Consider the following 16309-nt stretch of genomic DNA (forward strand, 5'->3'; position numbering starts at 1 on the left):
CTGTGTGTGAGCTGCTGGAGACCACAGACATCAGCATTAGTGGCAGCAACAGGAGGAGGGAAGAGATCAGAACCTTCATTTCACCTGTCGATGCTGCTGCGTGTCGACTCTTCAGCAGCTCCCAGTGAGAGGGTCTCCACTGCTCCTGGCGGCTCAGGCTGTGCGTGGTATGTGGCTCGGGTGGGGGGGTGGATCTGCACTTTACTCCCAGGCCAGCATTCTCATTAGAGGGCGGGAAGGGCCGAGTGGCGCTGGCCTTGTTAGGTAACAGGTTGGACCATGTGTTTTATGGGAATCTGGGAGGCAAAACTGGCCAAACAAATGAAGCCTTTATAGGAACATGAGAGGGTGACTGGTAACCTGGCCGCTGTACTCGTCCCCTCCCTCCCTCCTGCCTCCCCACCCTGCAATGTGCTATGATTTCTTCTTTTGGCTTGTTTGAATTTCCTTATACGTTTGAGTAACGTTTTCTAGCTCAGTGTCTGGCAGGAAAAGTGAGGGCTAAGGGTTGGCAAAGAGGGTGACACGGCCTGTCTCCCCTCTGTCCTCCCCGCTCCCAGCCTCGGCACAGTATCAGATGTTGCCGTGTCCCCCACTGTGGACAGCGTCTTTCACGTCTGTGGCCATGTAAGGAGGGAGGCAGAGAGGATGGAGGAGAGGCTCTTCTCCCTTGCCGAAACCCTGCCCTGGGGCACTGGGTCAAAGCAGGCCTCCTTGTTGTTGGTCAGGCTGGTGGCCGTGGCCTCGTTCAGTTGCTTAGTCATATCCAACTGTCTGCGATCCCATGGCCTGCAGCATGCCAGGCTTCCCCGTCCATCACTAACTCCTGGAGCTTGCTCAAACTCATGTCCATCGAGTCGGTGATGCCATCTAACCAGCTCATCCTCTATCGTCCCCTTCTCCTCCTGCCTTCAATCTTTCCCAACATCAGGGTCTTTTCCAGTGAGTCAGCTCTTTGCATCAGGTGGCCAAAGTATTGGAACTTTGTGGTATATGGCCTCATGGCTCCTGCCTAGGGGAGAGGGACATGGGTTGGCGGAAGACCCTCAAGGCTTCCGGTCCAAGAGGATTTGAGAAGCAAAAGACACAGTAGGGACAGTGTCTGCCCAGGCTGTTGGGGCTCCTGGTATGGATCTTGTTTGAAATCAGTCCAAGATGAAAGAGAGAGGTGATACTTCTTGGAGCAAACATCAAGGGTCCAGAAGGGCAGCACTTACTGACGTGACTCATTCCAGAGACTTCGGGAACTGGGCTCAAAAATAGAAGAGAGGCTGGTCTTAAGGGCTGAGAGATGTTTGTGGGGCTAAAAGAAAGAAAATAAGTGCTTAGTCATGTCTGACTCTTTGCGACACTTTGGACTGTAGCCCACCAGGCTCCTCTGTCCATGGGGTTTTCCAGGTAAGAATACTGGAGCAGGTTGCCATTTCTTCCTCCAGCGGATCTTCCTGACCCAGGGATTGAACCTGAGTCTCCTGTGTCTCTTGTATTGCAAGTGGATTCTTTACCTGCTGAGCCATTGAAGAAGCCCTTGTGAGGCTGAGGGGAAGGTTAAAAAGGAAGTCCTCCCTGTTCCTCCAGGCAAGTGTGAGAGAAGGTGATGTGACTTTGTTCTAGTCAAGAGGAGGGAAGAGGCCAGGCATGGCTTTTGTTTGCTCATTCCTACCCTATCAATTTCAGATTATTTTCACCTGTGGACCTGGTGGAGCCTTGATTGTAGACTTTGCTACAAAGTTGATGAGCATCTGCAGCTGCCTGGCACTTCACTGGACAGTGGAGATTGTCCTTGAGTTGAAGGTTCCGTCTGAGCTTGGTCTAATGTGTAAAGTACTAATGTGGCTCCTCCCTGGAAAATTATTATTTAAAAAAATTTTTTTATTCATTTACTTATGGTTGCCCTGAGTTGTTGCTTTGCACAGGCTTTCTCTAGTTGCCGTGAGTGGGGGCTACTCTTCATTGTGGTGTTTCTCATCATGGTGGCTTTTCTAGTTGTGGACATGGGCTCTAGACACACGGGCTCATGGGTTGTGGCACCCTGGCTTAGTTACTCTATAGCATGTGGAGTCTTCCCGGACCAGGGATCGATCCCATGTCCCTTGTTTTGGCAGGTGGATTCTTATCCACTGAGCCACTACTCCCTGGAAATTTCTAACCATGGTCTCAGTCCTCAGGACGCTCAAGTTTAACCAGGGAGCTGACACACACTTCATAAAACCTAGGGATATTATGCAATCAAACTTCAGAAGTGGCAGCAATTCACTGTGGACGGTGAGTAGCTCAAAAAACTTGGGGTTCAGTGGAACTTGGGCTGGGTCTGGAGGGTGGGGTAGGGTTTCTGTTGATGGAGGGCAGGGAGGAGGGCAGGACCGAGAAGGAGCACAGAGCTGACTGGGTGGGGATTTTTGAGGCAGGGCTGTTAATTGTTCACTTGTAAGTTCCTAAACTTATGTAGGGCCTGGCACTTTGTGGGTGCTCTGCAAATATTTGTTGAATTGACTGATATTTTTGTAAGCCTTTATCTAGACCTGGTATGTTAGAAAGCATGTGACAGTGCAGTCCAGTATCGGTAAAACATTTTTCTGATAGAAGGTCACGCACACACGTGGAGCCTGAGGTGGTATTTTACTTCCCCATCGAGTCCTCCTCCAGTCTGCCCCAAGGCTGCTAATCAGGGGGCTCCTCCCCGCAGCTTCCTCCAGGTCCCCTCAGTCTGTTCACCCCCATCATCTCCCCAAATCCTGGCTCCCTAGCAGTTCACTCCATCTAATCTTCCCCTCTATGGACTTGAAAAGGGATGTCGGGTCCTGTTTCCCATGGGAGAGGACTTTGGGTCTCTCAACTGCATTGATGTAAGACACTCCCGAGACAGACTTTTCTCTTGTTAATGTAGACAACCACTAGGGCTTCCCAGGTGGCGCTAGTGGTGAAGAATCCACCTGCCAATGCAGGAAACGCAAGAGACATAGGTTCGCTCTTTGGGTCAGGAAGATCCCCTGGAGTAGGCAAAACCCTCTCCAGTATTCTCGCCTGAAAAATCCCACGGTCAGAGAAGCCTGGGGAGCTGCAGTCCATCGGGTCATAAAGAGTCAGACACGACTGAGCATGCACGCTTAGAGCTCATCCCGAGAACTTCAGTTATGTCAAGCACAATGTTTGTGTCTTACAAAAGTCTCCTTCCAGGAAGGAGGTGAGGGGAAAGTGGGAGAAATAACCATTTTCTACTGTTATATCATTTCCGTACTCTTCAATATACTTAGTGTGTGTGTGTGTGTGTGTGCTCAGCTGTGTCTGACTCTTTGCCACCCTATAGACTGTAGCCCGCCAGGCTTCTCTGTCCATGTACAGTGCACTTAGACATTCAAAAATGCTTGTTGATTGTATCATACCCATGCTTCCTGTTGCTCTAAGAAGTCATTTATTCACACACACAGTCAGTGACACAAGAGATGTAGGAGGAGGGCATGGCAACCCTCTCCAGTATTCTTGCCTGGAGAATCCTATGGACAGAGGAGCCTGGTGAGCTACGGTCCATAGGGTTGCAAAGAGTTGGACAGGACTGAAGTGACTTAGCACGCACAGTCAGGGAGCATCGGAGTCCCCAGTGTATTTGGGTGGTGGCTTCTGAGAAGAAGAAGGTGTGACGTTTCTCTGAAGGGCTCTCACCCCACACATAGACCTGTGGAGGGTTAGTCCAACTGCTCCGTAATTTGTTCAAGGTCACAGTCAGTTTGCCTCCAAGCCAGAGAAGAACTCCAGTTTCCTGACTTGCTGGAATTGCCTTAGTGGGCAGCTGCCTGGCTGCTGTGTGCGCCAGTGTGGTGGGTGGGGGGGCCCACCAATACCCTGCATTATCCAAAGGTAAATGTCTGGTTGAATCGTGACTGCAAAAATCTGGGACACTTGCATTCTCTCTCTTTTTCGCTTTGAACTTGGAATGAGGAAAACGAGAGCCTAGAAAACCCAGAGTGGATGGTTTTCTTGGGGGGCTGATCAGTTGTGCCCAGACGCCCGTGTTTACCTCTTATCAACATGTTTCTCACGAGACTGCAGTGCTCTGATGCTGGGTTGGATTCTCTCCCTCAGTAAGGGTAGGGACCAGGTCTGATTCATCCTTGTGTCTCTAGCGCAATGCAGGCTCTAATAGATATTTCTTTTTAAAAAAATTTTTTTTATTTTAATTGGAGGATAATTACAATATTGTGATGGTTTTTGCCATACATCAGTATGAATCGGCCATAGGTACATATATGTCCCCCCACCCCCATTCTGAAAGCCCCTCCCACCTCCCTCCCTACCCTCCAGGTTGTCACAGAGCACCAGCTTTGGGTGCCCTGCTCCATACATCAAACTCGGGTTGGTTATCTATTTTACATATGGTAATGTGTATGTTTCAAAGCTATTCTCTCAAATCATCCCACCCTCCCCTTCTCCCACTGAGTCCAAAGGTCTGTTCTTTACATCTGTGTCTCCTTTGCTACCTTGCACGTAGGATTGTCGGTACTGTCTTTCTAGATTCCACATATATGCGTTAATACACGATATTTGTCTTTCTCTTTCTGACTTATTTCACTAAATATTTCTTAAAAATAAAACAACAGGGTTTCCCTGGAGGCTCAGTGGTAATGATAACCTAGAGATGTGGAGGTGGGAGGGAGGTTTCAGAGGGAGGGGGACATGTGTTTGCCTGTGGCTGATTCATGGTGATGTATGGCAGAAACCATCACAATATTGTAAAGTATATTATCTTCCAATGAAAAATAAAAATTAAAAAAAAAAAAGAATCTGCCTGCCAGTGCTGGAGACATGGGTTCTATCCCTGGCCCGGGAAGATCCCACATGCCATGGAACAACTAAGCCCGTGAACCACAACTCCTGAACCTGCGCTCTACAACCCAGGATCAACAACTACTGAGCCCACGTGCTGCAACTGCTGAAGCTGGAGCGCCCCAGGGCCCATGCTCCGCAGCAAGAGAAGCCACGGCAATGAGAAGCCTGTGCCCTGCAACTGGAGAATAGCCCCCGATAGCCACAACCAGAGAAAAGCCCGTGCAATAGTGAAGACCCACCACAGACCGTAAGTAAAACAACAAAAAGTATACACATCCACAGATATGGAGTGACTGGGGCAGAAGCATAAGTCGAGACTCCAATCTCCTCGCGTGAACTGAGGTGGAATTTGGCTTCTAGATACAGGGGAAGTGCTCAGCATGAGGACGTGGCTCATCCTATGGCTCTGCAGCTGTGCTTGGAACGCTCCCAGGATTGGAGTCTCTGCTCTGGTTGACATACTTCACTTACCTGTCAGAAAGTGACCGGAAAGTGTCGGGGAGCTTCAGAATACGTCATTTTGGAAATGGCTCAGGGAAGACGTAGGGGGTGCATGGTGGTTCTTCACAAGTATTTGAAGGTCTGTTGTGTGAAAAGGGTTGAGACTTGTTTCCATGCCTACAGAGAGTAACAGGAGGCTTGGCGAGTCTGCACCAGACACATTTTGGCTCAGGATGAAAAAGAACTGTCAGATGAAAGTAAGTTTCTTTGGAAAGCTCCAAGTTTACTGGCAGAGTTCAGGCAGGAGCGGGGTGTCTGAAAATAACTGTCACAGTGACTTATTGTTTCTTGAAGATTCCAAGAGTAGAGCTTGGCTTGGAACCCAGGATTCCATTAATACCACATTTTATTAGGTATTGTAAAATCTGCCCTTTGAAAAGTGACATTACTCTATGAGGTCAGCCCAGGTCTCTGTGACTCTCGCTTCCAGTCAGTTTGGGTGGTTGTGATTCTCTTACCTACGCTGAGACTTGGACTTCACCCGCTCCGCCAACCTCCCGCCTCCTTTATAGCTGCTGCTGCTGCTGCTAAGTTGCTTCAGTCGTGTCCGACTCTGTGCGGCCCCATAGATGGCAGCCCACCAGGCTCCTCCGTCCATGGGATTCTCCAGGCAAGATTAGTGGAGTGGGGTGCCTTTATAGCTGAGAACGGTCAAAATCAAGTGTATTTATTGCATGTTCATACCCACAAGGTGGCAGCACTGCCCCACCTGTGTTTCCAACCACTTTATTCTGTTAGTCGCTCAGTCGTGTAACTCTCTGCAATCCCCTGGACTGTAGCCCACCAGGCTCCTCTGTCCGTGGGGATTCTCCAGGCAAGAATACTGGAGTGGGTTGCCCTGCCCTCCTCCAGGGGATCCTCCAGACCCAAGGATCGAAGCCGCGTCTCTTGCACTCCAGGCGGATTCTTACTGTCTAAGCCATTACAAAGGCTCCACTCTATTCTGGGATGTGGGCAAATCTGAGAGCTCTGATTTGGATTAGAAAACGGGCACAAGTGAAATGACTCAGTTCAGTTCAGTCGCTCAGTGGTGTCCGACTCTTTGCGACCCCATGAATCGAAGCACGCCAGGTCTCCCTGTCCATCACCAACTCCTGGAGTTCACCCAGACTCACGTCCATCGAGTCAGTGATGCCATCCAGCCATCTCATCCTCTGTCGTCCCTTTCTCCTCCTGCCCCCAATCCCTCCCAGCATCAGAGTCTTTTCCAATGAGTCAATTCGTCACATGAGGTGGCCAAAGTACTGGAGTTTCAGCTTTAGCATCATTCCTTCCAAAGAAATCCCAGGGCTGATCTCCTTTAGAATGGACTGGTTGGATCTCCTTGCAGTCCAAGGACCCTCAAGAGTCTTCTCCAACACCACAGTTCAAAAGCATCAATTCTTCGGCGCTCAGCCTTCTTCATGGTCCAACTCTCACATCCATACATGACCACAGGAAAAACCATAGCCTAGACTAGACGGACCTTTGTTGGCAAAGTAATGTCTCTGCATTTGAATATGCTGTCTAGGTTGGTCATAACTTTCCTTCCAAGGAGTAAGCGTCTTAATTTCATGGCTGCAGTCACCATTTGCAGTGATTTTGGAGCCCCAAAAAATAAAGTGTGACACTGTTTCCACTGTTTCCCCATCTATTTGCCATGAAGTGATGGGACCGGATGCCATGATCTTCATTTTCTGAATGTTGAGCTTTAAGCCAAATTTTTCACTCTCCTCTTTCACTTTCATCAAGAGGCTTTTTAGTTCCTCTTCACTTTCTGCCATAAGGGTGGTGTCATCTGCATATCTGAGGTTATTGATATTTCTCCCAGCAATCTTGATTCCAGCTTGTGCTTCTTCCAGTCCAGCGTTTCTCATGATGTACTCTGCATATAAGTTAAATACACAGGGTGACAATATACAGCCTTGATGTACTCCTTTTCCTATTTGGAACCCGTCTGTTGTTCCATGTCCAGTTCTAACTGTTGCTTCCTGACCTGCATACAAATTTCTCAAGAGGCAAATCAGGTGGTCTGGTATTCCCATCTCTTTCAGAATTTTCCACAGTTTATTGTGATCCACACAGTCAAAGACTTTGGCATAGTCAATAAAGCAGAAATAGACGTTTTTCTGGAACTTTCTTGCTTTTTCCATGATCCAGCGGATATTGGCAATTTGATCTCTGGTTCCTCTGCCTTTTCTAAAACCAGCTTGAACATCAGGAAGTTCACGGTTCACGTATTGCTGAAGCCTGGCTTGGAGAATTTTGAGCATTACTTTACTAGTGTGTGAGATGAGTGCAATTGTGCGGTAGTTTGAGCATTCTTTGGCATTGCCTTTCTTTGGGATTGGAATGAAAACTGACCTTTTCCAGTCCTGTGGCCACTGCTGAGTTTTCCAAATTTGCTGGCATATTGAGTGCAGCAGTTTCACAGCATCATCTTTCAGGATTTGAAATAGCTCCACTGGAATTCCATCACCTCCACTAGCTTTGTTTGTAGTGATGCTTTCTAAGGCCCACTTGACTTCACATTCCAGGATGTCTGGTCTAGGTCAGTGATCACACCATCGTGATTATCTTGGTCGTGAAGATCTTTTTTGTACAGTTCTTCTGTGTATTCTTGCCACCTCTTCTTAATATCTTCCTGCTTCTGTTAGGTCCATACCATTTCTGTCCTTTATCGAGCCCATCTTTGCATGAAATGTTCCCTTGGTATCTCTAATTTTCTTGAAGAGATCTCTAGTCTTTCCCATTCTGTTGTTTTCCTCTATTTCTTTGCATTGATTGCTGAGGAAGGCTTTCTTATCTCTTCTTGCTATTCTTTGGAACTCTGCATTCAGATGCTTATATCTTCCTTTTCTCCTTTGCTTTTCACTTCTCTTCTTTTCACAGCTATTTGTAAGGCCTCCCCAGACAGCCATTTTGCTTTTTTGCATTTCTTTTCCATGGGGATGGTCTTGATCCCTGTCTCCTGTACAATGTCACAAACCTCATTCCATAGCTCATCAGGCACTCTATCTATTAGATCTAGGCCCTTAAATCTATTTCTCACTTCCACTGTATAATCATAAGGGATTTGATTTAGGTCATACCCGAATGGTCTAGTGGTTTTCCCTACTTTCTTCAATTTAAGTCTGAATTTGGCAATAAGGAGTTCATGATCTGATCCACAGTCAGCTCCTGGTCTTGTTTTTGCTGACTGTATAGAGCTTGTCCATCTTTGGCTGCAAAGAATATAATCAATCTGATTTCGGTGTTGACCATCTGGTGATGTTCATGTATAGAGTCTTCTCTTGTGCTGTTGGAAGAGGGTGTTTGTTATGACCAGTGCATTTTCTTGGCAAAACTCTATTAGTCTTTGCCCTGCTTCATTCCATATTCCAGGGCCAAATTTGCCTGTTACTCCAGGTGTTTCTTGATTTCCTACTTTTGCATTCCCGTCCCCTATAGTGAAAAGGACATCTTTTTTGGGTGTTAGTTCTAAAAGGTCTTGTAGGTCTTCATAGAACCGTTCAACTTCAGCTTCTTCAGCGTTACTGGTTGGGGCATAGACTTGGATTACTGTGATATTGAATGGTTTGCCTTGGAAATGAACAGGGATCATTCTGTCGTTTTTGAGATTGCATCCAAGTACTGCATTTCAGACTCTTTTGTTGACCATAATGGCCACTCCATTTCTTCTGAGGGATTCCTGCCCGCAGTAGTAGATATAATGGTCATCTAAGTTAAATTCACCCATTTCAGTTCGCTGATTCCTCGAATGTCGACATTCACTCTTGCCATCTCTTGTTTGACCACTTCCAATTTGCCTTGATTCATGGACCTGACATTCCAGGTTCCTATGCAAGATTGCTCTTTACAGCATCGGACCTTGCTTCTATCACCAATCACATCCACAGCTGGGTATTCTTTTTGCTTTGGCTCCATCCCTTCATTCTTTCTGGAGTTATTTCTCCACTGATCTCCAGTAGCATATTGGGCACCTACTGACCTGAGGAGTTTCTCTTTCAGTATCCTATCATTTTGCCTTTTCATACTGTTCATGGGGTTCTCAAGGCAAGAATACTGAAGGCCATTCCCTTCTCCAGTGGACCACATTCTGTCAGATCTCTCCACCATGACCCGCCCATCTTGGGTTGCCCCATGGGCATGGCTTAGTTTCATTGAGTTAGACAAGGCTGTGGTCCTAGTGTGATTAGATTGACTAGTTTTCTGTGAGTATGGTTTCAGTGTGTCTGCCCTCTGATGCCCTCTTGCAACACCTACCGTCTTACTTGGGTTTCTCTTACCTTGGACGTGGGGTATCTCTTCACGGCTGCTCCAGCAAAGTGCAGCTGCTGCTCCTTACCTTGGACGAGGGGTATCTCCTCACCGCCACCCTTCCTGACCTTCAACGTGGGATAGCTCCTCTAGGCCCTCCTGTGCCCACGCAGCCACTGCTCCTTGGGCGTGGGGTTGGTCCTCACGGCTGAACCTTTTTTTCCCCCCGCTAAGTGACAGAGTTGAGGTGAGTCTCAAGCAATTGCTTTGTAAAAGTGGCAGGCATGTTAAGGTGCTAATTGATCTCCTGATTATCTTGATCAAATACAGATCTGATTCTTCTAGTGGGGCCTGAGAGTCTGCATTTAAAAAAATATTTGTTTGTCTGTTTTTGGCTGTGCTGGGTCTTTGTTACTGCACGAGCTCTTCTCTAGTTGCTGCAAGCAGGGACGACTCTCAAGTTGCAGTCCAGGGCTTCTCATTTTGGTGGCTTCTCTTGTGGTAAAGCATGGGCTCTAAGGGCACGCAGGCTTCTCTAGTTATGGCTCCTGGGTTCTAGAGCACAGGCTCAATAGTTATGGTTCATGGACTTGGTTGCTCTGCAGCATGTGGAATCTCCCCGGACCAGGGATCAAACCTGTGTCTCCTGCATTGGCAGGCAGATGATTTACCACTGAGCCACCGGGGAAGCCCAAGATTCTGCATTTTTTAATAAGATTTTGAATGATGCCATTCCTACTGGCTATTGGACCACACTCTGAGTCATAACGCTTAGAAGTCATTTACCTGGGCCTTTATCAAGAGGAAAGTATAATTCAAAAGGATACTTGCATCCTACTGCTCATAGCAGCACTGTTTACAATAGCCAAGACATGGAGCCACCCTAAGAAGATGTGGTGTGTATATACACAATGGAATATTATTCAGCCACAAAAATCATGAAATAACGCCATTTGCAACATCATGGATGGACCTAGAAATAATCATACTAAGTGAAGTAGGTCAGACAAAGACAAACATCACATGACATCACTTATATGTGAAATCTAAAAGAATGATGCAAATGAACTTATTTACAAAACAGAAGTAGACTCAAGGACAAATGACCCCGGGATCCAACCCGAGTCTCCTATGTCTCCTGCGTTGCAGGCAGATTCTTTACCTGCTGAGCCATCAGTGTAATTTGCCATATATTGAAGGAGATGTTGAGATGGAAGCCATAGTATCAATAATATATTGTAATTGGACTTCGCTGGTGGCACAGTGGGTAGGAATCCACCTGCCAGTCCAAAAGATATTGGTTCAATCCCTGGTCTGGGAAAATTCCACATGCTTTGGGTCAAGTCACGGCAGTGAGAATCCCGCACATCACGATGAGGAGTAGCCCCGGCTCACCATAACCAGAAAAGCCTCCGAAAAGCAACAAAGACTCACTGCAGCCAAAAATAAATAACTAAAATAAAAAACAATAGATTGTAATCAATTGTGTAACGTATTCACCTTGTTTAAATTTTCTGTATTATCTATAGATGGCTTATAAAGTGATTATAGTCTAAGTAATTAAAACTTGATATTACTCCCCTCTTCCCCCGCCCAAGAAGTCGTTAGATTAGTTCTCCCTTCCCCCGATTAATGGATGAAGAAAGACTGACATCCAGAGAGAGAGGTTTCTTGCCTGACATAGCCGTGACTTCGGCACTTAGCTTTATACCTCTTAACCCAAGCTTCTCACTCTCTTAGTCCGATTTTTACTCCACTATATGCTGTGGCCCCCTTTACTGCTGTGATGGCATCTCTGTAGCCTAGAACTCCCATTTTCACCACCATCCCCTCTGGTTTTTGCTCAAGGCGTCACTTTGCTTAACCTGTGTTTATGGAAATAATCAATAGCCCATCTATAATAAGAATAGAAAAGAGGGTTTTTTTTTTGGTTGTTGTTTTTTTGAGCCAAAGTGAGGGTTGCAGCCTAGGAGACTAGATGGCTCTGAGGAATTGCTTGGGAGAAGCATGGTTTTCAGCACAGCTTGTATCTTGTCAGAAGAAAGTCCACCAAACATGTCAGGAGTACATTCCTTCAAGATTTCAAATGAAAACAGGTCAGCAGAGTTAGTATGGCCTTGGCGCCTGGGAAGGCGTTCTTATTGTCAAGGAGTAAATAGCACCGGTATCCCTGGGAACCCCACGGACAGAGGAGCTACAGTCCATGGAGTCGCACAGAGTCACACACACCTCAGTAACTGAGCACTGAGCACACACAAGTTCCAGGAAGGCAGGCATTTAATTGTTCTGTTTGTTTGTTTCTAAGTATCCTGTTTCCTTACTTCCTTTTTTCTCCTTTCTTTCTTTTTTATTGAGGTATAGTGTATTTATAATATTAAATTAGACTCAAGTGTACACCTTAGTGATTCGATACATTTATAGATTATACTCTACTTATTATGAGGAGCTTACTAGGTGGCTTTGGTGGTAAAGAATCCACCTGCCAACGCAGGAGATGTGGATTCTATCCCTGGGTGGGGACGATCCCCTGGAGGAGGAAATGGCAACCCACTCCAGTATTATTGTCTGGAGAATCCCCTGGACAGAGGAGCCTGGTGGGCTACAGTCCATGAGGTCACAGAGTCGGACACGGCTTAGTGACTGAGTATGCGTGCAACCGTATACAAGGATTCCATTTTCTCCACCTTCTTGCCAGCATTTGTTATTTATGGTATTTTTGATGATGGCCATTCTGACCAGAATGAGGTGATATCTCACTTTGATTTTGATTTCCATTTTTCTGATTAAAGATAAAGATGTTGAGCATCTTTTCATAAACCTGTTGGCTATCTGTGTGTCTTCTTTGGAAAAATGTCTATTTTTCAGTTGGGTTGTTTTTTGATACTGAGTTCTATGAGCTATTTATATATGTTGGATATTACTCCCTTACCCGTCATATCGGGCTTCCTTGGTGCCTCAATGGTAAAGAATCTGCCTCCAGTGCAGGATTCACAGGAGACGCAGGTTTGATTCCTTGGTCAGGAAGATCCCCTGGAGGAGGGCATGGCAACCCACTCCAGTATTCTTGCCTGGAGAATCCCTTGGACAGAGGATCCTGGTGGGCTACAGTTGATAGGACTGCAATGAGTTGGATGTAACTGAGAGGCTGAGCACACACCCAGCACAGCAACAGACCCCTAGTTCTGGTCTAAGAAGTGAAGGCCTGGCGGGACGGGCTGAGGAAGTCAGAGGTTAACAGGAATGGAAAGAGGAGGATGGGGCTGCCATTGTTGAAAGGCTCTAATCTCTGGGTGTGTTTTCTGACCGTTTCTGCATTTGCAATCTCCTGTTCTTTGTGACCCTTCCAGGGACTCTCCCCACTCCTGCTTCCTCCTTACTACACACTTTTTTTCCCAGTGCACACCTTCCATGGCCAGAGAATGGCTGTGCAAACAGCTGACAGTTCAATAAAAATGACGTTTTATGGGGACAGGGATCCTGCCCCTTTCTTCCCGGACAGAAGCTGCAGTTTATAAAAGCAAGCTCTTATGAAGAACGACGTGTAATTGTGAGTGTGGTGTTAGAGAACAGGTGCCTACGTAAAGAGCAAGACAGGAAACAAAAGGCTGAGTGTGGAAATGGAAAGGGGCAAAATCCTGGAAATGGAAGGGGAAAAGAATCCCTCTAGAAGGTGGATTTCACTCAGGAGACTGCCAGGGTCCAGCCCCGGTGGATCCAGGGAATTCGAAGCGGGGATGGCGTCGGTGAGGATCAGGAAACGATTGCTTAATTAAATGTTAATTAAGGATGTAAAGAGTAATAGAATAAGGATAGCTCAGTGAGGAAATTCAGTGGAGAAAAGAGGCTGAATAATTCAGCCAGAAGGTGAGAGAAAGAACAACACGGGGAGACCAAGCTTTGGTGAACAAGGCTCGCACTTTACTTTTCAAAGTAGTTTTTATACCTTAAGTTATGCATAGAGGATAATGGGGGAAGGGGTAGAGTCATGCAGTAAGCCAGGCTTTCTTCCTGCAAACATATCATATGCAAAAGTTTAGGTGATTTGCATCATCTTCTGGCCCGGAGGCCTGTTAACATTTTAAGACCTTTTCTTCAGAAAACATATTTTTCTCTAAAGGTGATTAGTCGGGCGCCACCCTCCAAAAGCATTAAAGTTGCATTCCTATAGGGCAAAGGTGTGGTGGGCTATAACAAGAAAAAGAATTAACTTAAGGGTCCAAGGTTACAAACATTAAAGCTACTACTTACATTCCTGAATGTAATCAGTGCACTGCCAGGGACACAGTAGGTAAGGGATATGGAAACTTAGCAGCAAACATTGGCCCAACAAGTGAAAAACCCTTCACCAATACAATTTCTAATCAATCTTTTAACTGCTCAAAGGAATCTGTATTTAGACAGTTTAGAACATCTCATGCCTCTCACAGTTGGGAGGCTCTGAGCAATCACATGTGGCCGGAAAAACCTATTCAGGCAGGCTAGAGGACTTCCAAAGGAGTTTGTACGTTGAAACACCATCACACCCAGGAATTATTAACTGGAGCTGTAAGTTATTTCTTTTTTCAGAGAGAGGTAGTGGGGGACAGCCCCCCGTAAAGTCAGAGGTGTAGGTGAGAGCACAAAGCAGAAAGTAGGCAGACTCTGGTTTTGGGGGTAGATGCTCGAGAATTTCCAGGGGGACTCCTGAGGCTCGATCCCGCCTTTGCGTATGCCGAGCCTCCTTCCTCATGACCTTTGCCATGGGCGGAGCTTCTCACGCCGGCTCCCGGCAGGAGACCTCAGAAATCTTAGGGTGTCCTCTGCAAAGATGGAATTATTAACATTTATTTGGGTGGGAGAGGAGATTAAATTATGCTGTTACGATGCTGTCTTCTTCTGATGCTTAACTTCTCTGTCTCACTTTTGTTGTATTTTTTAAATAATTTTTTATAATTAAATTTTGGCTGTGCTGTGTTGCTGAGCACAGACTTTCTCTACTCTTCATTGAGGCACAGGGGCTTCTCATCGCAGTGACTTCTCTTGCTGCCGAGCATGGTCTCTAGAGCACAGGCTCAGTAGTTGTGGCAAATGGGCTTTATTGCTCTGGGGCTTATGGAATCTTCCCAGACCAGAGATCAAATCCGTGACCCCCTGCAACGGCAGGCAGATTCTTTACCACTGGACTACCAGGTAAGTCCTGTCTTAGTTTTTTTTTTAACCTGGCAAAACATGGGTGATAACACTCATGGTATTTGCCTGGCAGTTGGTGAGTGTGAGTGAGTGTGAGCTCTTATAATTATGGCAACGGGTGAAAGTGTCACCCTGGTCATCGGAGGGGAGGGGTCTTGTAGCCAAGGGTCTGGGCAGGCCAGCTGGAGACGAACATGATGGGCACGTCTTGCCTTGCAGGACCAGAAAGACTGGGTAGCTGTAACTCGTGAGTGACATTCTGGAAAATGTCTTAATCCGAAGACAGGAATATTCAGAAGGCGTGGGGCTTGTGTCACAGTTATTGTCTCTGGGGGTCTGGGAGTGCGTCCTAGAGTTAGATGGCTTTGCTGAATGCCAAGCCTAGAAGCAGGCTTCAGAAGGGATGCCTTACACTCATCTTGTTGAAGGAACTCCCTGTTGTGGTCCACGCATTATTTTTGTCTATGTACTATCCTTAATTATAATATGAAAAGGAAAGACTGAAAAAAGATGAAATAAGAAAAGGCATGTAGAAATTGTCAGGGCAGAGTTAGGACTGGCAGGTATAAGTTACAAAGATGTCTATATAAGCTTCATGTGAGCAGAAAAGGACTTTATATATTAAAAAAAAAAAAAACTGGAGTGGGCTGCCATCCTCTCCTCCAGGGGATCTTCCTGATCCAGAGATCGAACTGGCGTCTTTACTTCTCCTCTCATGGCAGGTAGGTTCTTTACAACTAGTGCCACCTGGGAAGCCCCTTATACGAAGCAGATCTCTCCACGTAAATGCAGTGAGCTATCTTGAGTGATATCAGACTCCATCTGAAGAAAGATGGAAGCAGAATCCCAGATGGGTTGGCGGATGCAGGGGGCGGGGCACCAAGGAATGTGGGCGTCTCTGGAGCCTGGATCAGGAGAGGAAGCGGATTCACTCCTTGGATCTCCAGAAAGAACACCGTCTGCCAAACACCTTGATGTGAGCCCAGTGACACCATGTTGGACTTGTAACCTCCAGAACTGTACGAACGGGGGGAAAGTATATCGTCATTAGGAATTCCCTGGCAGTCCAGTGGTTAGGGCTCTGTGCTCCCACTGCAGGGGCACAGGTTCAATCCCTGGTTTGTGAACTAAGATACCGCATGTCACATGGACAAGAAAAAAGTATATCATCCTTGCATTCCGGGAGGTTACAGTTTGCCACCCCAGAAAAGGAAATTGGAAGAAACATGCCAAGTTGCTAAATAATGATTAAGTCTAGACTGCCAGACACGACCAAGGCGACGTAGCAGCAGCAGCAGCAGTGAGTAGAAAGGGCTTCTCTGATGCCTCAGACTGTAAAGAATCTGCCTGCAATGCAAGAGACATGGGTTTGATCCCTGGATTGGGAACCCTGGAGGAGGAAATGGCAACCCACTCCAGTGTCCTTGCCTAGGAAATCCCAGGACAGAGGAGCCTGGCGGGGCTACAGTCCAAGGGGTCACAAAGAGTCAGACACCACTGAGTGTGTGGCTAACACATTCACTTTCTATGGGTAGAAAATGGAATTCTTGATGATAGTTTTCTGTTTCATACTTTA

The 16309-nt window shown here is 46.6% G+C and overlaps 2 protein-coding genes across 3 annotated transcripts in view; one reads left to right on the top strand and one right to left on the bottom strand.

The window, feature by feature from the left end:
* CXCL17 (C-X-C motif chemokine ligand 17) overlaps positions 1 to 305 on the bottom strand; it is a 6567-nt gene extending 6262 nt beyond the window's left edge. Inside the window, exon 1 of the mRNA NM_001083799.2 lies at positions 1 to 305. Within this exon, the coding sequence (NP_001077268.1) occupies positions 1 to 79 (79 nt within the window). The 5' untranslated portion in view covers positions 80 to 305.
* The window catches only part of CD177 (CD177 molecule), a 50420-nt gene continuing 34412 nt past the window's right edge, over positions 302 to 16309 (top strand). Inside the window, exon 1 of one of the 2 annotated variants that reach the window (XM_024978508.2) lies at positions 302 to 16309. This exon is cut by the window's right edge and continues 22747 nt beyond it. The gene's annotated coding sequence lies outside the window, so the exon portion shown is untranslated. The other variant, XM_059876921.1, reaches the window with a different exon arrangement.

Source organism: Bos taurus, chromosome 18, assembly GCF_002263795.3.
Source record: "Bos taurus isolate L1 Dominette 01449 registration number 42190680 breed Hereford chromosome 18, ARS-UCD2.0, whole genome shotgun sequence".
Taxonomy (NCBI): domain Eukaryota; kingdom Metazoa; phylum Chordata; class Mammalia; order Artiodactyla; family Bovidae; genus Bos; species Bos taurus.